This window comes from Aegilops tauschii, chromosome 3, assembly GCF_002575655.3.
Source record: "Aegilops tauschii subsp. strangulata cultivar AL8/78 chromosome 3, Aet v6.0, whole genome shotgun sequence".
Taxonomy (NCBI): domain Eukaryota; kingdom Viridiplantae; phylum Streptophyta; class Magnoliopsida; order Poales; family Poaceae; genus Aegilops; species Aegilops tauschii.
This window is the reverse complement of record NC_053037.3, coordinates 356,482,797-356,510,017: the sequence shown is the minus strand read 5'-3', so window position 1 is coordinate 356,510,017 and position 27,221 is coordinate 356,482,797. Positions and strand designations below refer to the sequence as shown.

The following is a 27,221-nucleotide window of genomic DNA, read 5'->3' as shown; positions in this document are numbered from 1 at the left end:
AATGTACAGAATAATCATAATCATGACAAGTTTTATAAATATAATCATCACTACTTTTTATAGCATAAGTTTTATCACAATAATCATCATAAGTAGCAACTTTGTTCTCATCATAATCGATTGAAACCTCTTCCAAGATAGTGGACTCATCACTAAATAAAGTCATGAACTCTCCAAATCCACTTTCATAAATATTATATGATTCAACATCCTCCAAAATAGTGGGATCATTACTTCCTAAAGTTGACACTCTTCCAAACCCACTTTCATCAATATAATCATCATAGGTAGAAGGCATGCTATCATCATAACAACTTTGCATCTCAAAACTTGGGAGGCTAAAAATATCATCTTCATTAAACGTAGCATCCCCAAGCTTGGGACAAACATTAATTTCAGCAAATATATTCTCAAATATGTCATCCTCATCAAACATAGCTTCCCCAAGCTTGGGCCTTTTCATATCATAAGCATAATCATTCTCATCATTAATAGTATGGATAGCACCAATAGTATAGCAATTATCATCATCACAATGAGTAGTAGGAGCAACATCATTTGGGAGGGATACCTTTTTACCTTTGCTTCTCCGTTTTTTCTTTTTATTCTTCACATCATGTGAGGGTTTATCCCTTTTTTTAGCTCCTTATTAATGAGATTGGTTGAATAGAAAGCTCCTCCTCGTTACCTGATTCATCATAAGAAATAATAGGAGGATATTGGGAAGTCTCTTCCCTTTCATTAGTATTCTCTTCATCTTCTATTTTTTTCTTTTCTTTATGTAATCGGCAATATAAGGATTTTCAATGCAATTCACCGCACAATACATATAAATTTCTTCTAGATCAATATCGAGGAATTTCTCGAGGTTATATTCTGGAATAATCTTAGTTTGACGTTTCATTTCTTCATAACCCAAAAGCAAACTAAGTTCACTATAATGTGTAAGGGAAATCAAGTCATCACAATTTTTGGACACGATTCGATCATGAAACAATTTGCATTTGATATTCAAATGACCATGTTCATTGCAAAGTTCACAAGTATGGCTAAGATATTTTAAATTTTCAGCACTAACATTTAGCCTTTCTTGTAACCATTTAATTTCTAAATGCTTATGCCTCTTGCAATATCTATCTTCCCTATTTGGTGTGTACTTGCAAACCCAATGCACTCCACAAAAATTGACATGTTTATAGGAGATATTTTCATCATAACTAGTGCAATCATCATTAGTACTATGGATATTCAAGGAGTTCATACTAAGAACATTGCAATCATGCTCATCATTCAAAGATTTAGTGCCAAACATTTTAATGCATTCTTCTTCTAACACTTTGGCACAATTTTCCTTCCCATCATACTCACGAAAGATATTAAAAAGATGAAGCGTATAAGGTAAACTCAATTCCATTTTTTGTAGTTTTCTTTTATAAACTAAACTAGTGATAAAATAAGAAACAAAAAGATTCGATTGCAAGATCTAAAGATATACCTTCAAGCACTCACCTCCCCGGCAACGGTGCCAGAAAAGAGCTTGATGTCTACTACACAACCTTCTTCTTGTAGACGTTGTTGGGCCTCCAAGTGCAGAGGTTTGTAGGACAGTAACAAATTTCCCTCAAGTGGGTGACCTAAGGTTTATCAATCCGTGGGAGGCGTAGGATGAAGATGGTCTCTCTCAAGCAACCCTGCAACCAAATAACAAAGAGTCTCTTGTGTCCCCAACACACCCAATACAATGGTAAATTGTATAGGTGCACTAGTTCGGCGAAGAGATGGTGATACAAGTGCAATATGGATGGTAGATATGAGTATTTGTAATCTGAAAATATAAAAACAGCAAGGTAACAAGTTGTAAAAGTGAGTGTAAACGGTATTGCAATGCATTGAAACAAGGCCTAGGGTTCATACTTTCACTAGTGCAAGTTCTCTCAACAATAATAACATAATTGGATCATATAACTATCCCTCAACATGCAACAAAGAGTCACTCCAAAGTCACTAATAGCGGAGAACAAACGAAGAGATTATGGTAGGGTACGAAACCACCTCAAAGTTATTCTTTTTGATCGATCTATTCAAGAGTCTATAGTAAAATAACACGAAGCTATTCTTTCCGTTCAATCTATCATAGAGTTCGTACTAGAATAACACCTTAAGACACAAATCAACCAAAACCCTAATGTCACCTAGATACTCCAATGTCACCTCAAGTATCCGTGGGTATGATTATACGATATGCATCACACAATCTCAGATTCATCTATTCAAACCAACACAAAGTACTTCAAAGAGTGCCCCAAAGTTTCTACCGGAGAGTCAAGACGAAAACGTGTGCCAACCTCTATGCATAGGTTCATGGGCGGAACCCGCAAGTTGATCACCAAAACATACATCAAGTGGATCACGTGATATCCCATTGTCAGCACAGATAAGCATGGCAAGACATACATCAAGTGTTCTCAAATCCTTAAAGACTCAATCTGATAAGATAACTTCAAAGGGAAAACTCAATCCATTACAAGAGAGTAGAGGGGGAGAAACATCATAAGATCCAACTATAATAGCAAAGCTTGCGATACATCAAGATCGTATCACCTCAAGAACACGAGAGAGAGAGATCAAACACATAGCTACTGGTACATACCCTCAGCCCCGAGGGTGAACTACTCCCTCCTCGTCATGGAGAGCGCCGGGATGATGAAGATGGCCACCGGTGAGGGATCCCCCCCTCCGGCAGGGTGCCGGAACAGGGTCCCGATTGGTTTTTGGTGGCTTCAGAGGCTTGCGGCGGCGGAACTCCCGATCTATTCTGATCCCCGATGGTTTTAGGGTATATGGATATATATAGGCAAAAGAAGTCGGTCAGGGAAGCCACGAGGGGCCCACGAGGGTGGAGGGCGCGCCCATGGGGGTGGGCGCGCCCCCTGCCTCGTGCCTTCCTTGCTGCTTCCCTTACATGCCCTCCAAGTCCCCTGGATTGCTTCCGTTCCAAAAATAACTCTCCCGAAGGTTTCATTCCGTTTGGACTCCGTTTGATATTCCTTTTCTGCGAAACACTGAAACAAGGGAAAAAACAGAAACTGGCACCGGGCTCTTGGTTAATAAGTTAGTCCCAACAATAATATAAAAGTGCATAGTAAAGCCCATTAAACATCCAAGATGGATAATATAATAGCATGAATTCTTCATAAATTATAGATACGTTGGAGACGTATCACCAGGAGCGGCGAGCCGCGCATCAAGTGGGCGTCCAAGGAGCAGGAGTGTCTCGCCGAAGCGTGGAAAGTCGTTTGCCTCGACCCGATCACCGGCACGAACCAGAGCATCGAGACGTATTGGGAGCTTGCGAGCGCATCAAGGCCGAGTTCGACGAGCGCAAGCTCGTCGACCCCTACTTCAAAGGCGTCTACATGCAGCGCGGGTCGAAGGCAATGGCGAACCATTGGGGCTCATCCAATCGGCGTGCAACAAATGGCATGGGATCGTTGAGGAGATCGCGGCTCGCCTGGAGAGCGGCGCCAGCATTGAGGATCAGGTATGGCATGCCGGTCTCCCACTTCTTTTTGTTGTGCGCGCCCGCCAACTGTTTGTTCGTCGGCGCAGCTGCTGCGGATGTTCACCATGTATCGCCAGGACAGCAACGACCAAGATTTATGTACCTCCACGTCTTCAAGCGGATCGAGAAGTGCGAGAAGTGGGCGGATGTCCGGCGCACCCTCGCCAAAGCCAAGGAGACCTACAAGCCGGACGTGCCGACGCTGGGCGCGGGTGTCGGTGTCAAAACCGGCCGATCTTGGGTAGGGGGTCTTGAACTGTGCGTCTGAGGATCGAAGGTAACAAGAGGCAGGGGACACGATGTTTACCCAGGTTCGGGCCCTCTTAATGGAGGTAATACCCTACTTCCTGCTTGATTGACTTTGATGAGTATAGGGGTTACAAGAGTCGATCTACCTCGAGATCGTAATGGCTAAACCCTAGGTGTCTAGCCTGTATGATTATGATTGTCTCTACGGACTAAACCCTCTGTTTATATAGACATCGGAGGGGCCTAGCGTTGTACAAAGTTGGTTTACAGGGAAAGGAAACTATAAATCTGAACGCCAAGCTTGCCATCCACGCAAAGGAGAGTCCCATCCGGACACGGGGGAAGGCCTCCTATCTTGTATCTTCACGGCCCACCAGTCCGGCCCATGTCACATAGCCCGGACGCCCGGAGACCCCCTAATCCAGGACTCCCTAAGTATCCCCTGAACCAGGCTTCAATGACGATGTGTCCGGCGCGCAGATTGTCTTCGGCATTGCAAGGCGGGTTCCTCCTCCGAATATTTCAAAGCAGTTGAACAAAAGAACTATATCCGGCTCTGTATAACAGTTACAACCCCCAACCACAGAGGCGAAATACTTAAACAAAATAAGTTATGTCCACTGACAGTTTTTTCTGCGAGACGTTACGTCTGGCCTTATCATTATTTTGAACCGTTTCGTGGCCTCCCGCTTCGCATTTCGAGGCGCAACCTCCATTGGCTCGTCTTGTCAAAGCAGGGATCGTGTCCCCTTATTGCGAGATTCTCATCAATACGGGTTTGGATATTCCAACTGTGTTGTTCACACGACGCCTTGGGAATAGGCGAGTTTTAAGGCATGTGAGGGGGCGCTTGATATTCACTGCCTTTATAAGAGGATAAGGACCCATCTTTTACCCCACGCCTTCTTCCTCAGCCCTTCCATCCTCGAGCTCCAGCGCCCAAGTTTTGATCTTTTCCGTAGCCACCAAACACTCCCAGCCATGGCCGGATCCGGCTCGCAGGGCAAGTGGATGGCTTCCTCCGTCACGGAGAGGAACGTCAAGGAACTCAGGGAAGCGGGGTACTTGGCCGCGAACATAGCGCATCGGCTCCCTGCCAAAAAGCAGATCATCCCTACTCCGAAGCCCAATGAGAGGGTGGTGTTTATCCCCCACTTTCTCTGCGGACTAGGGTTTCCTCTCCACCCTTTCGTCTGCGGCCTCATGTTCTATTATGGGCTAGATTTCCACGATCTAGCCCCAAATTCCTTTCTTCACATTTCGGCGTTCATCGTCGTGTGCGAGGTGCTCCTCCGCATTCCCCCCACTTCGGCCTATGGCTTAAGATCTTCAATGTGAAGCCGAAAGTGGTCGATGGGCAACATGCAGACTGCGGCGGCGCCATGGTGAGCAAGCTCCCTAACGTCACCTGGCCCAAGGGGCCTTTGTGGAGACCATGAAGGGATGGCAACAGGAGTGGTTCTATATCACGGAACCTCGCGACACCACATGGGCCGCCACTCCCGAGTTTAAATCCGGGCCTCCTATGCGGCTTGCATCGTGGATTAACAAGGGCCTGGATTGGGCGTCGTCCGACGAGGTGATGATGCTGCAGAAGCGCATCAAGAATATGATAGAGAAGAACACCACTCTTGCTGATGTGGTCCAGGTGATGCTTTTTCGCCGGATTCTCCCCTGCCAGCGTCGGCCTCTCCACATGTGGAAGTTCAGTCCGGCTGGCCCTCGGACCCTGCAGCGATTCTTCGACACAATGCACGAAGATATCTGGAAGCTGCTTTTCAAGGCCCAGAAGTCATGGACGGAAACGACCGCAGACATCGGCCTCGACTGCGCTCATCCGGCCACTCCAGTAAGTTTTTATGATTTCCGAACCTAACTTCAATTTGTAACCTCAAGGGGTATGCTGAGCATTCCATTCTTCCCTCAGGGCTGGACAAAGAAGGCGGAGCGGATCCGATGTCCGGCTCCGCTACCCGAAGACCCAGCCATTCCTCTGCTAATGAGGATGCTGGTCCCGACGCCATACCAGGCGCCGAAGAAGAAGGCCAAGAAGAAGGGCAAGGAGGCCAGAAGTGGCCTTCGCCATAAAGGTACTTCGAACGCGGTGTCCGGAGATACCGAAGCTCCTCTCCTCCCACGAGGGAGATGGAGACGAAGAGGAGGAGGAGGAAGAGAGCAATTATCCCCTCAAGGAGAAGAAGAAGAGGGCGGCCTCCGCCGACCTAGAGGCGGAGGCATCCAAAAGGGGAAAGATATCCCTCTCGGATGGCTCGGACTCGGATGCCGAAGCCAATCCCCAGTGGGGCCCCAAGGCGAAGCCCCTGGCCGAATCGTAAGTATTCCAAGATACTATGAATATGCCCGACCTTTTACAAATTGTAGGATAACATATCATTTATGTATTTCAGTCCGGCCCGTGATCTCCCCCAACAATCATCATCTTCGGGGAACTCTTTGGCGCCGAAGATGATGGAGAGCGAAAGGCCTCCGTGAGCCTCCCCGCCACATGTCACAGATGACACCGAGGTGTTATCCCAACGGACCTCTCCGGGCCAGGGAGAGGTGCGGAAGGCCGCTGATACGGTGCCAGAGGGTAATGCCTCGGCTGCCGAGAACATGGGGGCACAGACCCCATGGAAACTGACGACGGGGGGCCGAACCAGTCCGGTCCCCAGCCGAATACCATTCCGGAGACCCACATGACTCCGGAATCGAACGAGCAGCCCCCTTTGAAGGAGGGGGGAGGCCGACTCCGCCGGCGTCCTCCATCAATCCGGAGGCGCCGGACACTTTGAGGGAAGCACTTCGCGGCGCCTCCCGTCTTGGAGGAGCACCGTACCCTGATGAGTACGGTGGTTGAAAAGGTTCAGTCCGCCAAAAGCGGGCTGAACGAAGCTTTTACCAGCCTGTTAACAGGCTTTGAGGTATGCGATGTAATATTCTTTGAAACTTTTGCATCTGCAAAATATATGCCTGTGTATAGATAGTAGCCCCTGAGACTCTGTTTGACTTTTTAAAAAAGAGGCCGGATAGAGGAACAAATATTCGCCGGAGATAATATACTTATCTATTTTGATAAACAGGCTTCACTGTTAGCGGCTTCCACCCAGGCCGCTGAAGTTTCCAAACTCACGCGAAAGCTGAAGCTGGCTGACGATGAGATTGACCGCGTTAACAAGCGGTTCGATGAGGCGCAAGGTATACTTTTTAAAAGATCCCTTACAAGCCTGAATTGTAATGCAAACTCGGAGTGTAAGCTCATGTGCTGCTATGTGTATGACTGTAGGCAGCGCGACCGAGGTCGAGGCCCTCAAGAGTGCCCTTGCCGAAGCCAAGGAGGAGGCGAAGGCGAGCAAAGCGGCCGCAGACAAAGCGACTGCGGATTTAAAGGCCGAACAGGTCGCCCGCCGCCAGTATGACGAGAGGGTGACCGAGGTGGAGCGAGAGCTCAAGGATGCCGCCGACCAGTGTGAGTCCTTAGAGGAGCAGAATAAGGCCCAGGCAACCGAACTCGCCAAGGCTCTCCAAGAGGCCAAGGAGGCGCGGACCGAGTCCCGGGCGGCTCGCGAGGAGATCAAGCAAGCCGAACAAATAGCGGCTGGTAAGCCTTTTCTTTTACAAAGTATATTTGGCGGTTGCTACCTCTTGAGCATGTGTTGGTTTTCCCTTGAAGAGGAAAGGGTGATGCAGCAAAGTAGCGTAAGTATTTCCCTCAGTTTTGAGAACCAAGGTATCAATCCAGTAGGAGACAACGCACAAGTCACCTAGTACCTGCACAAACAATCAAGAACCTTGCAACCAACGCGATAAAGGGGTTGTCAATCCCTTCACGGTCACTCGCAAAAGTGAGATCTAATAAAGATAGTAAAGTAAATATTTTTGGTATTTTTGTTGTATAGATTGGAAAGTAAAGATTGCAAAATAGTAAACGAGATGCGATGTAAATAAAAGAGATGCAATATAATAAGAAAGAGACCCAGGGGCCATAGGTTTCACTAGTGACTTCTCTCAAGATAGCAGGTATTACGGTGGGTGAACAAATTACTGTCGAGGAATTGATAGAAAAGCGCATAGTTATGAAGATATCTAAGGCAGTGATCATGAATATAGGCATCACGTCCGTGTCAAGTAGATCAAAACGATTCTGCATCTACTACTATTACTCCACACATCGACCGCTATCCAGCATGCATCTAGAGTATTAAGTTCATAAGAACAGAGTAACGCATTAAGCAAGATGACATGATGTAGAGGGATAAACTCAAGCAATATGATATAAACCTTGTCTTTTTATCCTCGATGGCAACAATACAATACGTGTCTTGCTGCCCCTACTGTCACTGGGAAAGGACACCGCAAGATTGAACCCAAAGCTAAGCACTTCTCACATTGCAAAAAAAAAATCAATCTAGTAGGCCAAACTAAACAGATAATTCGAAGAGACTTGCAAAGATATCAAATCATGCATATAAGAATTTAGAGAAGAACCAAATAATATTCATAGATAATCTTGTTCATAAATCCATAATTCATCGGATCTCGGCAAACACACCGCAAAAGAGTATTACATCGAATAGATCTCCAAGAACATCGAGGAGAACTTTGTATTGAGAATCAAAGAGAGAGAAGAAGCCATCTAGCTAATAACTATGGACCCGAAGGTCTATGGTAAACTACTCACGCTTCATCGGAGAGGCCATGGTGTTGATGTAGAAGCCCTCCGTGATCGATTCCCCCTCCGGCAGATCGCCGGAAAAGGCCCCAAGATGGGATCTCACAGGTACAGAAGGTTGCGGCGGTGGAAAAGTGGTTTCGTGGCTCTCTGCGATGTTTCTAGGGTATAAGAGTATATATAGGTGAAAGAAGTACGTCGGTGGAGCTACGAGGGGCCCACGAGGGTGGGGGGCGCGCCTACCCCCCTGGGCGCGCCCTCCTGCCTCGTGGAGTTCCAGACTTCGACTCCAAGTCTTCTGGATTGCTTTCGGTCCAAGAAAGATCATCGCGAAGGTTTCATTCCGTTTGGACTCCATTTGGTATTCCTTTTCTGCGAAACTCTAAAATAGGCAAAAAAACAGAAACTGGCACTGGGCCTTCGGTTAATAGGTTAGTTCCAAAAATAATATAAAATAGCATATTAAAGCACGTTAAACATCCAAAACAGATAATATAATAGCATGAAACAATCAAAAATTATAGATACATTGGAGACGTATCAGCGTCGGAGATATGTTTTGCTAAATCGACCATGGAGTGCTCCAGACGCCTTTGCGGATCTCCCACGGAGTGCTGCCGACGCCACACAACATTTCCGGGCCCAAGAAGGGAACACGACGAAGAAGCTCTTCTGGTCGCAGTACCTGGCGCCGGAGCGGCCAGCGCTGCTAAACAACCAGATGATGCAGCTGGCGGAGCTGCATAGGATGTCTGGTTTGGCCATGAAGGACATCATAGTCCGGCTATGGCCGGCCGGACCCATTCCTAGCAGCTACTTCGGCCTGGTCAAGCGGCTCGGCGACGCCTTGCCCCGAGTTAAGGCTGTGAAGCGCTCGGCGTGCATAGAAGGTGCGCGAATGGCCTTTGCCCGTGTCAAGATGCACTGGGCGAAGATAAAGGCCGCCATCGTGGCAGTTGAGGGTCCGCCTGGAGGCAAGGACCATCGCAACAAGCCGGAGCGCTATTTTGAAGACGTCCTAGAGGGTGCCCGTTTCATAGAGGGTCAATGCTCGAAGGACATTATATTCGAGTGAATGTATCCGAATTACCCAGACATTGTATTATAAACCAAGGCTTTGTAATATATTTATGTCTTTTATCTTAAAGTGTTTTTCCTCCTGTGCGGCCGTTTTTATAACTGAGAGTTTGCCAGTCGTCGGCTTCATCCCCCACGTAGATACTACGGGGGTGTTCGGAATAGCACATGACCACACATGACCCAACGTCTTGGTCCGTAAAGGAGGTGTCAGTGCGGCGAACCAGGCAATCGGACTATGCGGCTTTATCACTCTCACTTAGCCATAGGAGTTTGACAATGGGACTGTAAGATAGCCCCTGGTGCGTATGCGGCTATCGGAACTTGGATGCCTTAAGCGCGTGACTGGAAAGAGCCAGTCCTTAGTGTAATACGGAAGAAATTGCTAGAGATTTAGTAAGTCGCTGAATTGCTGACCAGCTCTCGCCGATCATGACAGTAAGTTTTTGGCTTTCTCTACTGAGGTGCTTGACCGGGAGAACCAGAAACACAATCACAGTAGTTCTCCCTTTACTACCTTAGCCGAACAAGCGGAACGTAAGGTAGCAAACACAGGAGCCGGGCAACCCAACTATTGACCAAAGATATGATTTGGAGCCGATGCATATAATGCAGTATTCGGGACGCTGAAGTCTACTCTGAGAGTGTTCAGACTTTCTGTTTTCGAAAATATATATGGCTGAATAGAGCCCCTGGCGATTTAAGTCGTGCCGAGGTGGATATGCCAATCTGACGTAAAGGGGGAAGACAGATTAAGAAATAAGCCAATACCGAACAAGGTTGGGCGAAACTGTTTCCATTATAGTTTGATTGGTACGTCAAAACGTATTTTTACAGAAGATGCCATAAGCATCAAGGCTATTTTACATGCCGAGAACAAGGGAAAACTGTATACAGGTCCTAAAAAGGAAAGATGATCTTGAAGATCATTTGGACACTCTGCCGCACGTGTGCGCCGCTTTTTGCCTTGGTGTATGATCCTTTGAGAGGATCAACAATCGAGTATACATAAGGGGCCTGAAAAGGGGCCCTTGGTACCATCGGAAAGTGATGTGGGTTGTAAAGAACCTAAAAAATAAAAATAAGAAGAAAAAGGTGAAAAAATATGAAGGTCCGGATAGGGTCGAGCCGTACCGTGGACTTTATTTTTAGTATGCCTCCGTCCTTGCCCATGGCATCTTTAGTGCGTAGTTATGTACGCGCGGTACGTATGCCGCTATAAGGTTGGGGCTTCGACGGAGGCCGAATTGCTAATCTAGCTCTGGACGAGCCGGACTGCCATTCTGCAGGGTAGACCAGACTCGTTTGACAGTGTCCGAGGGCTTGACTGCCGATTTAGTATTCGGCTCAATAAGGCCACCCTATACTTCGGCTGCAAGGGCCGTGGTATGCTCCTCAGTACGGAGGGAGCGCTCCATGTTTCCATTAACTGTAATAACGCCGCGGGGTCCAGGCATTTTGAGCTTTAAGTAAGCATAATGCGGGACCGCATTGAAGCGGGCGAAGGCGGTTCTCTCGAGCAGTGCGTGATAACCACTGCGGAAAGGGACGACGTCGAAGATCAAGTCTTCGCTTGGGAAGTTGTTTGGCGAACCGAAGACCACTTCCAATGTTATTGAGCCCGTGCAGCGGGCTTCTACACAAGGTATTACTCCTTTAAAGGTGGTTTAGTGGGCTTGATTCTTGATGGATCGATGCCCATTTTGCAAACAGTGTCCTGATAAAGCAGGTTAAGGCTGCTACCGCCGTCCATAAGGACTCGCGTGAGATGGAATCCGTCGATAATTGGATCGAGGACCAATGCTGCCGAACCTCCATGACGGATACTGGTCGGATGGTCTTTACGATCGAAAGTGATCGGACAGGTTGACCATGGGTTGAATTTTGGGGCGACTGGCTCTATGGCATAGACGTCCCTTAGTGCGCGCTTGCGCTCCCTCGCTGGGCAGCCCTTTCCCCTTGTGTTCGGTGTTTAGCTTACCGGCCTGTTTAAAGACCCAACAATTTCTGTTGGTATGATTAGCAGGCTTGTCACGGGTGTCATGAATCTGGCAAGGCCGATCGAGTATTCTGTCCAAACTAGATGGACTATCTTTATTTCCTTTGAATGGCTTCTTCCGCTGACCGGGTTTAGAGCCACTGAACCCGGCGTTGACCGCCGTGTCTTCGGTATCTTCATTGTTGCTTCGACGCTTGTGTTTGTTGCGTCGTGGCTTGCCGTTGCCATCTCTGGTTTCGGACGTACCAGGGTTACTGGTGTTGTTGCTTCTACGAGCTAACCAGCTATCTTCTCCCGCGCAAAAGCGGGTCATGAGTGCGGTGAGAGCTGCCATAGACTTCGGTTTTTCTTGGCCGAGGTGTCGGGTGAGCCACTCATCACGGACGCCGTGTTTAAAAGCCACAAGGGCTTCGGCGTCCGGACAATCGACAATTTGGTTCTTTTTAATTAAGAACCTGGTCCAGAGTTTCCGGGCTGACTCTCCGGGTTGCTGGACTATGTGACTGAGGTCATCGGCATCTGGGGGTCGAACATAGGTACCTTGGAAGTTGTCTCTAAAGGCATCTTCCAAATCTTCCCAGCTACCAATGGAGTTTTCTGGGAGGCTGTTTAGCCAGTGCCGAGCTGGTCCCTTTAATTTTAGCGGGAGGTACTTGATGGCGTGGAGATCATCACCAAGAGACATGTGGATATGGAGAAGAAAATCTTCAATCCATACCGCGGGATCTGTCGTTCCATCATATGATTCAATGTTCACGATTTTAAACCCTTCTAGGAACTGGTGCTCCATTACCTCATCAGTGAAGCATAAGGGGTATGCGGCACCTCTGTATCGGGCGACGTCACGATGTAGTTTGGATGAAGTCCGTATGCGGTTTTCGGCTCGGGGTGAGGTTGTGCTTGTCACGCCAGGCCTGATGACCGCCTTCTCGTGTTGGAGCGCGCCCCCTTGATTCATAGATTGATCTGGTCTGACCGGCTCTATTGTCCAGGTCCTTACGTAGGTCGTAGGTGTGCCCCGTAGCTGCTACCTCCTTGCCTCTACGGCGGGGAGGTGCGGGCTGATGTTCGGTGTAAGTAGCCGCTCTGTCCCGCCCACGTGGTGGTCGGTCAGGTTCGTCAGCAGCTTTATACTTTGGCGGTATTGGCTCAAGAGCCTCGTCGTCAAATTGTGGTAGTAGCTTGCGCTTCGGGTAGCTCTTTGTTGGGCGTTCGAGGCCGTATTCTTTGGCTGCCAGGACTTTAGTCCATCTGTTGTTGAGCGTATCCTGTTCGGCTTGAAGCTGCTGCTGCTACTTTTTCAGGCTTCTCGCTATTGCGATTAGCTGGCACTTGAAGCGCTCTTGCTCGAGGGGTTCCTCTGGCACGATGAAATCTTCGTCGCCGAGGCTCACATCATCCTTGGAGAGTGGTAGATAATTACTATCCTCTGAATCCTCATTGCCGACTGGCTCGTCGGGGTTGACTTGCCCCTCCACCTGATCATCCTGTTCGGATGTGGGTTCAGCGAGGGCTTCAGGGTCTTCGGCGTTCTCCGGAGTGTTATTGTCTCCGGTGCCGGTATTACTATCTTTATCGCGACGCGATTTTGAGCGGCGCCGCTGACGTCGATGTTTTGGTGGTGCATTAGCAGGCTTGTCCTCAACCGGATCTTTCCTGTCGTCGTCGTCGTCCTCTTTGGGTGTGTCCACCATATACATGTCATATGTGGAGGTGGCCGTCCAACATCCGTTAAACGGCGGGTCCTGGCCTTGTTTGTCTCCGGCATCGTCGTCCATACCGTCGATGTCTTCGGAGGCGTAGTCGAGCACGTCGGTTAAGTCTTCGACAGTGGCTACGAAGTGGGTGGTGGGTGGGACGTAAAATTCCCCGCTTTCAGCCCCTAGTCTGGGCTGAGCGTAGTTCGGAAGTGATTCCTCTGTAATGGCGAGGGATCGCATTAGGTCCAGGGCCTCGTTCAAAAGCGAGGTTTGGATGGGGAAGCGAGAGTCCATGGAGCTAGGCGGGGCAGGGGCCTCCTGGCTATGCTCACCTGACGTGGACCTCGAGAGTTCAGAGCGGGTGTCCGGGGGTGAGTCCAGCCTTTCAATGACAAGGGGAGCCCGGTTTGACTCCGGGCTTGCCGATGACGCAGTCCCCCCCGGATCTTCGGCAGCGAGCTCCATAATTGCAGAGAGTCCAGCGGGCTCTAAACTCCCATCTTCGGACCCGGTAGTCTGCTCTGGATTTAAGGCCAGAGCGGTGGTTGGGGCCGCGAACCCTTCGAAGATCAAGTCTCCTCGAGTATCAGTGACATAGTTTAGGTTCCCGAAACTAATCTGATGACCAGGGGCATAGCTATCGATCTGCTCGAGGTGGCCAATCGAGTCGGCACGCAGAACGAAGCCGCCGAATACAAAAATCTGGTCGGGGAGGAAAGCTTCCCTGGAAACGACACCGTTGTAGATGATCGAACGAGCCATCGAACCTTCTGTCGACAGCACAGAGGAACTCTCAATGAAAGCACCAATGTCGGTGTCAAAACCGGCAGATCTCGGGTAGGGGGTCCCAAACTGTGCGTCTGAGGATCGAAGGTAACATGAGGCAGGGGACACGATATTTACCCAGGTTCGGGCCCTCTTAATGGAGGTAATACCCTACTTCCTGCTTGATTGACTTTGATGAGTATAGGGGTTACATGAGTCGATCTACCTCGAGATCGTAATGGCTAAACCCTAGGTGTCTAGCCTGTATGATTATGATTGTCTCTACGGACTAAACCCTCCGGTTTATATAGACACCGGAGGGGCCTAGGATTGTATAAAGTCGGTTTACAGGGAAAGAAAACTATACATCCGAACGCCAAGCTTGCCATCCACGCAAAGGAGAGTCCCATCCGGACACGGGGGAAGGCCTTCTATCTTGTATCTTCACGGCCCACCAGTCCGGCCCATGTCACATAGCCCGGACGCCCGGAGACCCCCTAATCTAGGACTCCCTCAGCGGGCGACGGGCACCCCGAAGGCAACAAAGGGGCCAAGAAGGGGAAACACGCCGACTCGGCTACCGCGCGAGTGCAGGAGTCCATTGAGCATTGCCTCGCCGACGCACAGGCCCGGGCCGCCCTGCGTGAAGAGAAGACCGAGGCGCGGTGGTCGGCGTTGATGACGAACAACGCCGTCAAGCTCGACCTACTCCGGACTAACGTCGCCGCGAAGAAGAGGAACACCGACTTGACTTTCCTAATGGGCGGGGCGGACATGCTCCAGAGCAACGAAGAGCAGCTCAAGGCGTGGTACCTGGCGGAGCGCGGCCTCATCCTGAACCAGCTGCGGTCGACGGCGCCGCCAACTCCCACGCCCACGCCGACGCCGCAGCCAAGCCCGAGCGATAATGCCTCCACGACGCCCAGCAGCACAGAAGCCGCACCGACGCCGCCCAGCACAGAAGCAGCTCCGACACCGCCAAGCCCGCGCACGCCGATCCCGCCGATGCCGGAGGCCGACCCCGCCCTTTGATGCGTTGCCCACGCGTCCTTTCTTATTTTTGTACGCCGAACTTTTCATCTGATCGCCGAACTGTGGCAAAGTGATCGACGAACTGGGCCGCTTATCGCCGGACTTGTGGCGTTTTTTTGTGAACGGGAATGACCAAGTTTGAATTTGCCACGATTTGGGGGCAGCGCCTGGGGACGTGGCTGGGAGCTAGATCGCCCCAGAAACCAATCTAGCACCGGTTCGCTTCCGGTCGGCTCTTTTTCGACGCCCTGAAAGGCGAACGGCTTGAGATGCTCTAACCAATCCAACCATTGCCCCCAACGATAATGCCGATGGATGGATCGACCAGGACCAGCCAACAACCACCAACCGCTCGCTCTCTGCTGCCGCTGGGAACCAGGTTGGGCCACCGCCCGCGCTGGCCGCCGGTACAGGGTGAACAGCGAATCATGCCGAGATGGGGTTGGATTTGACCTGTCTCGCGTCGCATGTAATTGCACAATAATGATCTACTGTGAGGGTTAGTATGGGATCGGGCCGTATAAGAGACACTCCAACCCCACAATTCATGGTGCGTTATTTTTCCAGTCTACAACGATGATTTTGCTGCGAATGATGCAACACGTGATTGTATAGTTCAACCGGTTTCCATGAAATAAAAACGATATTTTTTGTGACATATACTCGCACTTGCCATCGCGCTGCCGTCAGAAAAGCAAGCACGCCGTGTCACCGCGGCAGGTAGCTGTCTCGCGCTGGTACGGTAATGCGTAACGGATTCTATTATCCGGAGGCCGTTTCTCTCCACTGAAATGAATTTCTTAAGTACTTGACCTAACCAGAGATGAAAATAATCACAACTACTTTCCTTGAATAAAAGAGAAGAGGGAAAGAAAAAGATGGAGGAAAGCGAAGGGAGGGAATAAAGGGCGAGAACATGATCATCATAGACTCAATTATGCTCAGCAAAAGCTTTCGGCTGAACTCACGCAAGATATCTCGCCGTGAAATTAGCTGCCACCCACAAGAATGTGACGCCGATCAAAATGTAGTACTATCAAAGACTTCACATCCGGAAGCAACCAGAAGAGGGTGCAGTACTCAACTGCCAAATTAAATGCCCCGCCAGTTCTACAAAAATGGCGTCACAGCAGATTTTTGGTTGAGGTGGGGGAGAGGGAAAGAAACGGCAAGCCTACGACGCAGACCAAAATGTATTGTCTTTGTAGATGAGTTTGCATCTACATCAAGCAATTTGATGTGGAGATGTTGGTGGTATGCACTAACGACTAGCAATTCTTGAAAAGGATGGCACTACTACACGTTTAATCAATAAAAAAACAGATAGGCAGCTGTATATAAAACTAAAACAAACGCATGAGGAAACGTCAACGGGCAAAAACATTGAAGCCCCTCTCAGGGTCTGACCGTCATGATCGAAAGCCGAGACGACGCCGTCCTGCTGCCTACGGCAAGCAGCGCGGAACTGGGCATCGTGCCTAGCTGTTCATGTTCGGTACCACTAGAGGAATATGTGCCACGGCGCGCGGCTCTGTCGGCCTTTGCCCGCTTTAAGGTGCACTACAAAGCACGACACCTCACAGGCACGACTCCGGGCTTACCAGTGAACTACGTCCCAGCAGCATACTCGTGTAAATTCGGGATGGATCAATAGTAGCAGCAGCATTTATCAGTGAAACTGACAGCGTTACGCTTGAACGAGAGAGAAAGAAAAAAAAACAATGAAACTGAACGGCATCCTTGTCTACAACACAACAATGGAACGGTCTGAACTTGATCACGGTTTTGTGATTCATAAAATGCGAAGTTGGGAAGTTTCAAGGGGACATTCTTAGTGGTTGCGTTTCGCTTGCTAACCGGATAGATTAGGTTATTGATATTGACTGTATAACCCAGATATGAAGGTACTGGAAATAAAATATGAACGAGTTAATCAATTGCTTGTCCTTCAACAGTGCTATGACAATGTGGCTAACTAATGGCTCTGTCGCTCCAACAAGAAAGAGAGGCAATCATTTGCCTGGCTTTTGTGCATGGCTGAGAGAAGCATGGTATCGCCAAATTAAACTAGACATTTCAAGAGATTATAAATGATACTAATATGCAAAAAGAAAGCTCATGATTAAAGGTAAAGGCATTCCCTTTTCCATTTTAGTGAAGCGATTGGGCGTAGCTGTATAGTTTGTATTTCTGTAGCGCGTCCAACAGTCCTACGACTACCATATGATCAGTTGCCTCATTCTTATAATATTATAAGAATGAGGCACCCAGATTTGGGAGAAATAAACTTAGCAAGTTATAAAAATAAATAACTGGAGTTGAGTTGTTTGGTGCTCAGTCAACTAGAGAGTAGAGACTGGCAGTTTAGAACATGTTTCCATTGGTTTTAGCACCATCATGTTATATATGTTCAAATATTAATAACTGAAGAAGTCTAAAGATATTGATGCATTATGGGCTCGTGCAGTACTGCCTAACTGTCTATACATGAAACAAAACATTCCGAGTTATAATTCCTATTCCTACATCCAACACTTATCTGAAGATAAGAATATCTTAGTAACATAGATGTATCTGAAACTCCAAGGATGAAGGTGGGTGCGTAGTAAGAGGTTGAGCAGATACACTGTTAACACGATTGCGTAGAAAAATTAGTATGTACCATAATTTACTTTCAGTACTCTTTTCGTCCAACTCAAAAGCATTCCAAAAGTCCATAATGCTATCAAACAGAATAACATTTTGCCAACAGCACATTTAATCTTATCTTACAACTTGCTATTTTAAATATATACTCCCTCCGTTCCTAAATACTTGTCTTTCTAGGCATTTCAAATGACTATCACATACGGATGTATGTAGACATATTTTAGAGTGTAGATTCACTCATTTTACTCCGTATGTAGTCACTTGTTGAAATGCCTAGAAAGACAAGTATTTAGGAACGGAGGGAGTAGGATATAGGAGTAGCAATCCCAGACCAGAACAATCACATGAAATCGGGGTGTACCTCATCATCCACCACTACCTCAGTAGTGGGAGCACTTTCATCAAGGTCAGTCCAATGGAGCCCAGGACCCTCCTGATTTCTATCTTCAAAGAAGCTACTGTCCAAATACTTGCTGAACTTTGATCTTTGTGCTGCACAAAACAATAACGATTATTTCAACTCTCATTTTTTGCTCATGACAGGTGTAAGAAAGTGTGATCAGGACTTTTCATATGTTACCTTCAGCAGTAGAAGTTGCAGAGCAGACAGTTGGGCAAGTTGGACCTTGTTCCATTTGCTGCATCTTGGATAAAGAGGGGTTGATTGGCGGCTTGGGCCTCTTTCCAGCTACACCCAATTGGGCTTTTGGGGGCCTCTTCAAGGAAGGAGCTTTAGGTCTTTCCTGGGGTAGCTCAGTTGTCACTTCAATCCCTATACGTGTTTGTAAATTGCAGCATGAGAACAATTAGGCCATTACCATTCAAATAAAAAATAATTGGACTATGCATTGGAAATGAGGACATTCCATGCCTGGAAATGGGATGCTAATAAATTCTGAGGATAAATAGAGAGTATATTGCGATTTTCACCATCTAATTTGACAACATCTGCGCAAAACACCAGGGTTTTGGTTTTCTTTGCATATAACATGTAATGTATTGCAATATGCAACATTTTGTTTTGAAACAGAGCATGATCAAACCCATGCTACCATACACAGAGCCAGCCGTACACGGCCCATCACCCCACATCACCCGCTTATGTTGCATCAGCAGCCAGGCACAACGGTCACAGCCTCACAGGTATGAATGTATGATTAGGTCAGATTGGAAAAGCAGATGCAAAGTGCAATACATAGTCGACTTGCATTGTGTTATGTGCAAAGAGAAGCAAACCCAAATGCTTTGCACAAACAATATTACACTAGGTAATGGAAAATGCAATTTGCTAATGAATAAATATGAATGCAACTTAGGAAGCATACTACGCACGGTCTTATCCTGAATATAAAATGCAGCAACTCAAACATCTGGTTCCAGTTCCAGGAGAAATAATAACAAGCAATCAAGCATTTAAATGCAGGTTCATTGTACTAGGAACTTGTGACATGATTATTCTAGTGCTGGCATAGGTAATGTTGTATGAATTGCTCCAAAAACATCTAAATGCATGTCAATTTCAGATCACAGCCCAGTAGGCCCTACAGGTTTAGATGATTCCAGTCCAGGAAGGCCTCTGTAAATTAAACCTTAAATGATAAAGTGTACATTAGCAGATTCCGAGTATCCAAGCTTGAGAAGGATTAGTACCATCATCAAGAGAATCAGCAAAGCCGCTGCCGCCATGACGCTCCCCGGTGTCGTCCAGGTACTCGGACCAGTCCATCCGCTTCCTCTCCCTCGGGGGCTCGTCTTGCTCATCCCCGGCCGCCGGCGGGTCCCAGTCCGCCTCGCGCACCGGCGCGCCGCGGCCGCGTGCGAGGTTGGCGTCCTGGACGAAGCGGCGCAGCTCGGCGGCGCGGTAGCCGCGGGCGTGCACGCGGAGCACGGACTGGCGCCGGTTGCACACCGCGCACGCCCACTTGTTGCTGCTCTTCTTCTGCTGCTTCACCTGGGTCATCGAAGGGCAACACAAAAACGAAATCGGGTCAATGGTGGAACAAACAGGAGCGGAAATCGGCGGCGCCGGCTTGGTCGAGGCGCTCACCTGCATGGTGGAGCACTCCACGCACTGCAGGGCGAGGAAGAGCGTCGCCATGGCGGACCCAGGTTCTTTCTCGAGCGGGCCGGGGAAAGAGAGCCGAGAATGATTCGAAGAAGGTGGAGGCGGATCGGGGGGAAATTTTGCGTTTCTCCCGCTCTAATGGAGGTTCTGGCGCGGCAGGTGATGTTTTCGTTTTATTTATTTCATTCATTCGGTATAAGATTCTGCGTCATCCCCTCAGTTTTATTATTAATATCAACTGTTGATTTTGGATCGGACGGCTGAGAAAGGGCTCGGGGCTTCACGAGGAAAAGGTCCTGGAAGGCTCTACCGCGACGTGCAGCCGCTTCCTCCACTCGGTCCCCTCCCATGGCGACCGCTCTCCCAACCTCCGCTGCCGCCGCCACCGCCGCTGTTTGGATCTTCCAACCGACCCGATTCCCCCTCCCTGGAACCTCTCCCGTGCCTGCCCGCAAGCGTTCCGCTAGTCGCCGCCTCTCTGGCATCACCTGCTCTCCCGGGATTGCCAGCGTCGCCGGCGAAGCCACGTCCCCGGAGGACGCCGTCCGCATCGTGGCCGTCGTCGGCGACGGAAGCATCAGCCCGCTCAAGGATACGCCCTGGGACGAGGTTATGCGCCATACGGTAGGGCCTCGCTCTTAGCCCATCAGTTCGCCCCTCCCACCGTTCTGAAACGATCGCAGGGGGGAACATCGCTGCCTTGTGGGAGTTACTTTGGAATGTGAAGTGATTTTACTGATCTCCTACTGCGCACACTTTACAATTTTACATACAGTAAACGATTAGTACCATCTGTATGACCGTAACTGTCTGAACAGGAACGCCAGCTTCATTTTGGACACCTGCTAATGTTTGAACTAGTTGTTTTAGCCTCAATTGCTAATCTTGAATTCTTAAGCATATGAGTAGTATCATTATCTCGGTTCAAAATGCTTCAATTGTTTATTATTGAATCAATATGGAGTGCTACGGGTCAGATACATTTCTGTAGGTGACCATGAAATGTGCAATTTTTGCTTGCTGGCTTTTGCTAAAATCTGCAGGTTAATTTATATAATGAATCTCATAATATCAGTTTACTGCCTATAATCTTGTATCTTGTTTTTTATTAGGCTGATAGGTTGAAGTGGGTTGATGAAGGATTTGAAATGCTTGTATTCACTGACAAGTCGATTGACCATGATGATCTTAAGAAAGAGTTGTCTCGCTGTGATATGCTAGTCAATGTTGCAATAACTGGCCAGGAGTCTGTTCAGTGGCTTATACATAACAGTAAGAACATTCCAAATGTACTTTGTTTTCAGTCATCTCCGTCCTTAGTAAACAAGCTAGGAGGCACATCTGTTCAATACACTGGAGAGCAGGACTTCTTTGGCAAGCTAATCAATGTTGGAAAACCAAGTGGAACAGAGGAATCAGCTGAAGTCCTCAAGACGATATCCAATGCCTGGGAAAGGCACAACTCAGATGACATTAGGTTTTGCTTACTTGTTGTGGTTAATGCATACATAAGACCGGTGGCTATGCTGAAAAACCTTAGGGCAAAAGGTCTCTCTACCCTAGGCTGTATGATAACAAACTGTGGTCCTCAAATACTGAATTGTTTGTTTGATCCTGACTGTAGGAAAGCCATTCAGTGTCTGAATTCTTGCTCTCCAACCGACCAGGTCTGCAACTATCGCTGCATTGCATCGTACGAGAGTCCGCATCTAGAGGCCTTTTCCCTCTGTGTTTTGCAAAAGCACAACTGCCTTGAGCTCAATGCTGAGATCCCTAGTAAGCCCTCTGTAACCCCACTATCAATGTTCAGAGAACAAAAGCTTAGCCATGAAGTTGCAGAAGACCTGTTTGTCGGTTGGCTGGACGGCTTGGAGTGGAGCTGGAGAGTTGTAGCTGGACAGAATCCAGCATATGACCAATTCCCGTGCCAGTACCAATTATTCTACAGAGGGAAAGCTAAAGGTTCATTTTGGTATGAGCCAATTTTTCAAGTCAGAACCCTGGAAGGGAAGCTGGTTTGGAGGCGTAGAAAGTACAGAGTGAGAAGAGCTAGCACCCCTGGTACATTTTATTTCAGTGTGCTGGATAATGGTGTGGTTTCGAAAGAGTTTTGGACAGTTGTTGATGTTGCGGATGATTTCAGCTGGGGCCTGTTCCATTACCATGGAGCTGCTCAGGCTGCTGGACAATCATACACTGGAGCAGTGCTTGTTACCCCTGATGGGTCTTATCCTGGCGGGGACAACCCAAGATTGGACTCTGCTTTGGAGAAATGTGGTATCAAGAAATGGGAGCTGTATATGGTTGACAACTGCTCCTGCACGGGTGCGCCTTTGGGAACTCCCGTAGGTTCACGGCTGCATTACCAGATCGCTCCAGGAAAAGAAGCCGGTATTATGCAGAGAATATGATCAAGTGTTCACACAGCATGAAAGGGGCAATTCCTTTCCCAACCGATGTACATCAGTACATGTGCACCTCTACTTACAAAGATGTAAAGAACGACCGGCGGTATTGCCAAATGGATCTTATTTGTAATTGGGAGGTATATTTTCTTACTCTTGTATGTACTTGTCATATAATACCTCACCTTTTCTGCTCTCATCATCATGCCCAATCCTTAATAACTACAGCTACAGAACTAGTTCAATACAAATATTGTTAAGTAATACTCCCTCCGTCCCATAATATAAGAGCGTTTTTTACACTACTCCCTCCGTCCGCGAATAAGTGTACTTCTACCTTATGTTCTAAGTCGAAGTTTTATAATTTTGACCAACTTTATAGAAAAAAGTAGTAGCATATATGACATCAAAATTGATATATTATGAAAGTACATTTCAAAATGAATCTAGTGATACTAATTTAGTGTCGTAAATGTTTCTACATTTTCCTATAAAGTTGGTCAAATTTAAAACTTTGGCTTAAGACAAAAGCTAGATGTACACTTATTCGCGGACGGAGGGAGTACACTAGTGTCAAAAACGCTCTTATATTATGGGACGGATGGAGTATATAATACTCTTGTGTGTCTAAATTGTCAATTTTAGTTTTCTGCTTTTCTCATCATGACAGGTCGATGTTGGATGCAATGTTCAAGGGGCGTCTTCATCACTTGTATAAATCCTGGATCCTCATACATAGGACAGAAGGGTTCATACTGTGTCTGCTATGCCAGTCCCACTGTCCCCAATTCTCTGCTGGTTTTCCGTTTCGGTTGATGTACAATTATCTTGTGCAGTTACTCATAGAACTTGTACTCTGTAAACTTTTATAAGGCTTTTTAGATCACTAAAGTATATGATCTAAAAAGTCTTATAGTAGATTACGTGGCATCTGTTGTTGCAGTGCTTATATCTTTTGCCGCTTATTGTAAACTTGTAGTCAACATAAGCAAGCCAGTATCGTGTAGACAACCAAGTTGTTAATACATGTGTTGTTGCGATGTTTAAGCATCTTGAAGTGTTCCCATTTATGGCTGCTGGAGCATCTTGTGGATGTTCAGATAATTCAGTTCGGTGTATACAATTATGTTGGCGAAGCAAAAACGGTGTGCTTCACACAAGCAGAGCAAGCAAAGTCTCCTACGTCTGGTTGACCTGCTTTATACCCCCAATCCACAGGTTTCATTCAGATCTGATGCACTCCCTGTTTTTACCCCTGTGGCTTTCCTTGGGTGCCTACTGATTCCATGTTGAAATCCATCTCACTGCTACGTTAACTTCTGGTTTCTGCTGCATCATATTTCTGCACGTGCTAGTGTAAAGTCCGAGAAAAAAATTGCTGCAGTTTACGATTCAGTGTTGTAGTACCTTTTTATATGGATCATGTGACCACATTGACTTTGACTTTGACTCTGACCTCCAAGGTGGAGTGGTAGTCTATAAATTCCATCCAGATCCAGCCCTGCAAATGCAATTCGAGGCATTTGACAGACGGCAGTTGATTACAGCGGCAGCGCACAAGAATGGCGGGGCTGTATGAGAAACCGTCGGAGACGTACGCCAAGAAGCGGCCGCGGTACCCCAAGGAGTGGTTCTCCATGCTCGCCTCCCTCACCGCCGGCCACCACCGCGCCTGGGACGCTGGCTGCGGCAGCGGCCAGGCCTCCCTCAGCGTAAGCCTCCAACCCTTTAAGCCACGTCGTTTCATCTCAACTCTGAGTCGAGCGAGCACCTGAAAAGCGAAAATCCCCTCCGCAGATCGCGGAGCACTACGACAGCGTGGTCGCGACGGACGTGAGCGAGGGCCAGCTCCGCCACGCCATCGCGCACCCCAAGGTGCGGTACCTGCACACGCCGGAGGACCTCGCGGAGGACGACCTCGTCGCCCTGGTCGGCGGCGAGGGCTCCCTGGACCTGGTCATCGTGGCGACCGCGATCCACTGGTTCGACGTCCCGCTCTTCTACGCCGTGGTGAACCGCGTCCTCAGGAAGCCCGGCGGCGTCCTCGCCGTGTGGGGGTACAACTACGACATCCACCCGTTCGGGGACAAGCTGCACGGGGCGCTGTGCCCGGCCATGCGGCCGTACATGGACCCGAGGACGAGGCTGGCCATGGAGCGGTACCGCGACCTGCCGTTCCCGTTCGAGCCCGTCGGGGTGGGCCGCGAGGGCGAGCCGGCCGACGTCGACATGGAGGCGGAGATGACGCTGGAGGACCTGGCCGGGTTCGTGATGACCGGCTCCGTCGCGACCACGGCTGGGGAGAAAGGGGTGGACCTGGAGGCGCTGGTCAAGGGTGTGATGAAGGAGGTGGAAGAGGGGTGGGGGGATCGGCCGACGGTGCCCAGGAAGCTTGTGTTCAAGGCCTTCATGCTGGCCGGGAGGCCCAGGTGATAGATGAACTGCTGGGTGGTGAATTGGGATCGGTACCGTAGAGTAAAATAATAAAATGTGAAGTTTGCGACTTATTACTGCCTTCTTTTCAAAATACTTTAAAGCTCTAGATTTATCCTAAGTCAAATATCCTCAAGTTTCACTAAGTTGTCATTCGTAGTCTAAAAATCTTGATGTAATTTTTATTGAAAAATGTTATTTGGCTTACGTTCCTGGAAACATTATCCCAGCAAACTACCTAGGAGCCGTTGACATTCGGGGGCACGAATCTTAGCGCACATGGCCTGTCACCGCAATATCGAGTGGTAGTTCGCTCTTGACGAAAACCGCGTGAGGCGCCGCCGTGAACGTCATGGTCTATCCTCAATTCCTCACCTACTCCGCTCACTCCTTCCCCATTCACTTTCTCATTTAGTTCACACCGAGTGAGAGCGGAGAGCGAGAGAGAGGGTTCCGGTGATGTGGTCGCTCGCTGTCGATGACCGTGTTGGGACGGCGCCCGGCAACCACGCTATCGTCACCTCTTGGCTCTCACGCCCGGCTAGGCGCGCCTTCACGCAAAATCTCAACGAGGTCAGCGAGAGGTTCATGCTCAACCTCCACGAGATCGCAGTGGCGGCCGTGGACGACAACGAGCCCCCCTCCCCCGAGGCGGCATCTTAGTGTTGGGGAACGTAGCATGCAATTTCAAAAAAATTCTACGATCATGCGAGATCTATCTAGGAGATGCATAGCAACGAGAGGGGGAGAGCGTGTCTACGTACCCCCTACACCGAAAGCTGAAGCGTTATGTTAACGCGGTTGATGTAGTTGAACGTCTTCACGATCCAACTGATCCAAGTACCGAACGTACGACACCTCCGTGTTCAGCACACGTTCAGCTCGATGGCGTCCCTCGAACTCTTGATCCAGTAGTGGGCCGAGGGAGAGTTCCGTCAGCACGACGGCGTGGCGACGATGTTGGTGATGTGATGCGTGCAGGGCTTCGCCTAAGCACTACGACACTATAACCGGAGGAGTAAACTGTTGAGGGGGGCACCGCACACGGCTAAGAGAATTCTTGGTGTGCCTTTGGGGTGCCCCCCGCCCCCGTATATAAAGGAGAGGGGGAGGAGGCCGGCGGCCAGGAGGAGGCGCGCCAAGGGGGGGAGTCCTACTAGGACTCCACTCCTAGTAGGACCCCCCTTCCTTCCAACGGAGAGGGGAAAGGGGAAAGGGGGGAGAAGGAGAAGGAAAGGGGGGGGGGGTCGCGCCCCCACCCCTTGTCCAATTCGGATTGGGCAAGGGGGAGGCGCACGCCACCTCCCGTGGCCTGCCTCCTCTTCTCCACCATGGCCCATGAGGCCCATTAACTTTCCCGGGGGGTTCCGGTATCCTCCCGGTACTCCAAAAAATCCCCGATCTTCTTCAGAACCATTCCGGTGTCCGTATATAACCTTCCAATATATCAATCTTTACCTCTCGACGATTTCGAGACTCCTCGTCATGTCCGTGATCTCATTCAGCACTCCGAACAAACTTCGGTCACCAAAACACATAACTCATAATACAAATCGTCATCGAACGTTAAGCGTGCGGACTCTACGGGTTCGAGAACTATGTAGACATGACAGCGACACATCTTCGGTCAAATAACCAATAGCGGAACCGGGATGCTCATATTGACTCCTACATATTCTACGAAGATCTTTATCGGTCAAACCGCACAACAACATACGTTATTTCCTTTGTCATAGGTATGTTACTTGCCCGAGATTCGATCGTCGGTATCATCATACCTAGTTCAATCTCATTACGGGCAAGTCTCTTTACTCGTTCCGTAATGCATTATCCCGTAACTAACTCACTAGTCACATTGCTTGCAAGGCTTATAGTGATGTGCATTACTGAGAGGGCCCAGAGATACCTCTCCGATACACGGAGTGACAAATCCTAATCTTGATCTATGCCAACCCAACAAACACCTTCGGAGACACCTGTAGAGCATCTTTATAATCATACAGTTACGTTGTGACGTTTGATAGCACACAAGGTGTTCCTGCGGTATTCGGGAGTTGCATAATCTCATAGTCAGAGGAACATGTATAAGTCATGAAGAAAGCAATAGCAATAAAACTAAACGATCATAATGCTAAGCTAACGGATGGGTCTTGTCCATCACATCATTCTCTAATGATGTGATCCCGTTCATCAAATTACAACACATGTCTATGGTCAGGAAACATAACCATCTTTGATCAACGAGCTAGTCAAGTAGAGGCATACTAGGGACACTCTGTTTTGTCTATGTATTCACACATGTACTAAGTTTCCGGTTAATACAATTCTAGCATGAATAATAAACATTTTTCATGATATAAGAAAATATAAATAACAACTTTATTATTGCCTCTAGGGCATATTTCCTTCAGTCTCCCACTTGCACTAGAGCCAATAATCTAGATTACATAGTAATGATTCTAACACCCATGGAGTCTTGGTGCTGATCATGTTTTGCTCGTGGAAGAGGCTTAGTCAACGGGTCTGCAACACTCAGATCCGTATGTATTTTGCAAATCTCTATGTCTCCCTCCTTGACTTGATCGCGGATGGAATTGAAGCGTCTCTTGATGT

At 48.5% G+C, this 27,221-nt stretch overlaps 3 protein-coding genes across 5 annotated transcripts; 2 read left to right on the top strand and 1 right to left on the bottom strand.

Moving 5' to 3' along the window:
- Positions 1 to 8,286: 8,286 nt before the first annotated feature.
- Positions 8,287 to 19,993, bottom strand: LOC109757983 (uncharacterized). Of its 3 annotated transcripts, none has more exons than XM_073510576.1 (5): positions 19,753 to 19,993; positions 19,356 to 19,656; positions 18,286 to 18,477; positions 18,067 to 18,197; positions 8,287 to 15,869 (listed from the first exon to the last, which is right to left on the bottom strand). In XM_073510576.1, exons 1-5 carry the CDS (start codon positions 19,801 to 19,803, stop codon positions 15,819 to 15,821), a joined length of 726 nt encoding a protein of 241 aa, XP_073366677.1. In that variant the 5' UTR covers positions 19,804 to 19,993; the 3' UTR covers positions 8,287 to 15,818. The 3 variants fall into 3 exon arrangements, with proteins under 3 accessions (XP_073366677.1, XP_073366676.1, XP_073366678.1); XM_073510575.1 differs by lacking the exon at positions 8,287 to 15,869 and adding an exon at positions 15,876 to 17,682; XM_073510577.1 differs by lacking the exon at positions 8,287 to 15,869 and having other exon boundaries at positions 17,700 to 18,197.
- A 96-nt stretch (positions 19,994 to 20,089) lies between these two features.
- On the top strand, positions 20,090 to 23,222 carry LOC109757981 (violaxanthin de-epoxidase, chloroplastic). Its single transcript, XM_020316823.4, has 3 exons — positions 20,090 to 20,394; positions 20,883 to 22,315; positions 22,846 to 23,222. Exons 1-2 carry the CDS (start codon positions 20,119 to 20,121, stop codon positions 22,179 to 22,181), a joined length of 1,575 nt encoding a protein of 524 aa, XP_020172412.1. The 5' UTR covers positions 20,090 to 20,118; the 3' UTR covers positions 22,182 to 22,315; positions 22,846 to 23,222.
- Positions 23,223 to 23,447: 225 nt separating this feature from the next.
- LOC109757982 (uncharacterized) lies at positions 23,448 to 24,827 on the top strand. Its single transcript, XM_020316825.4, has 2 exons — positions 23,448 to 23,887; positions 23,973 to 24,827. The coding sequence occupies exons 1-2, from the start codon at positions 23,738 to 23,740 to the stop codon at positions 24,606 to 24,608; spliced, it is 786 nt and encodes a 261-aa protein (XP_020172414.1). The 5' UTR covers positions 23,448 to 23,737; the 3' UTR covers positions 24,609 to 24,827.
- The last annotated feature ends 2,394 nt before the right edge of the window (positions 24,828 to 27,221 follow it).

Excerpts from the sequence above, each read along its gene's own strand:
- LOC109757983 (XM_073510575.1), bottom strand. The coding sequence starts at position 19,803 with ATGGCGACGCTCTTCCTCGCCCTGCAGTGCGTGGAGTGCTCCACCATG. Across the intron at positions 19,657-19,752 it reads TGGAGTGCTCCACCATGCAG|GTGAAGCAGCAGAAGAAGAG; the intron begins GTGAGCGCCTCG and ends TCGATGACCCAG. Across the intron at positions 18,478-19,355 it reads TGCTGATTCTCTTGATGATG|GGATTGAAGTGACAACTGAG; the intron begins GTACTAATCCTT and ends AAACACGTATAG.
- LOC109757981 (XM_020316823.4), top strand. The coding sequence starts at position 20,119 with ATGGCGACCGCTCTCCCAACCTCCGCTGCCGCCGCCACCGCCGCTGTT. Across the intron at positions 20,395-20,882 it reads ACGAGGTTATGCGCCATACG|GCTGATAGGTTGAAGTGGGT; the intron begins GTAGGGCCTCGC and ends GTTTTTTATTAG.
- LOC109757982 (XM_020316825.4), top strand. The coding sequence starts at position 23,738 with ATGGCGGGGCTGTATGAGAAACCGTCGGAGACGTACGCCAAGAAGCGG. Across the intron at positions 23,888-23,972 it reads GCGGCCAGGCCTCCCTCAGC|ATCGCGGAGCACTACGACAG; the intron begins GTAAGCCTCCAA and ends TCCCCTCCGCAG.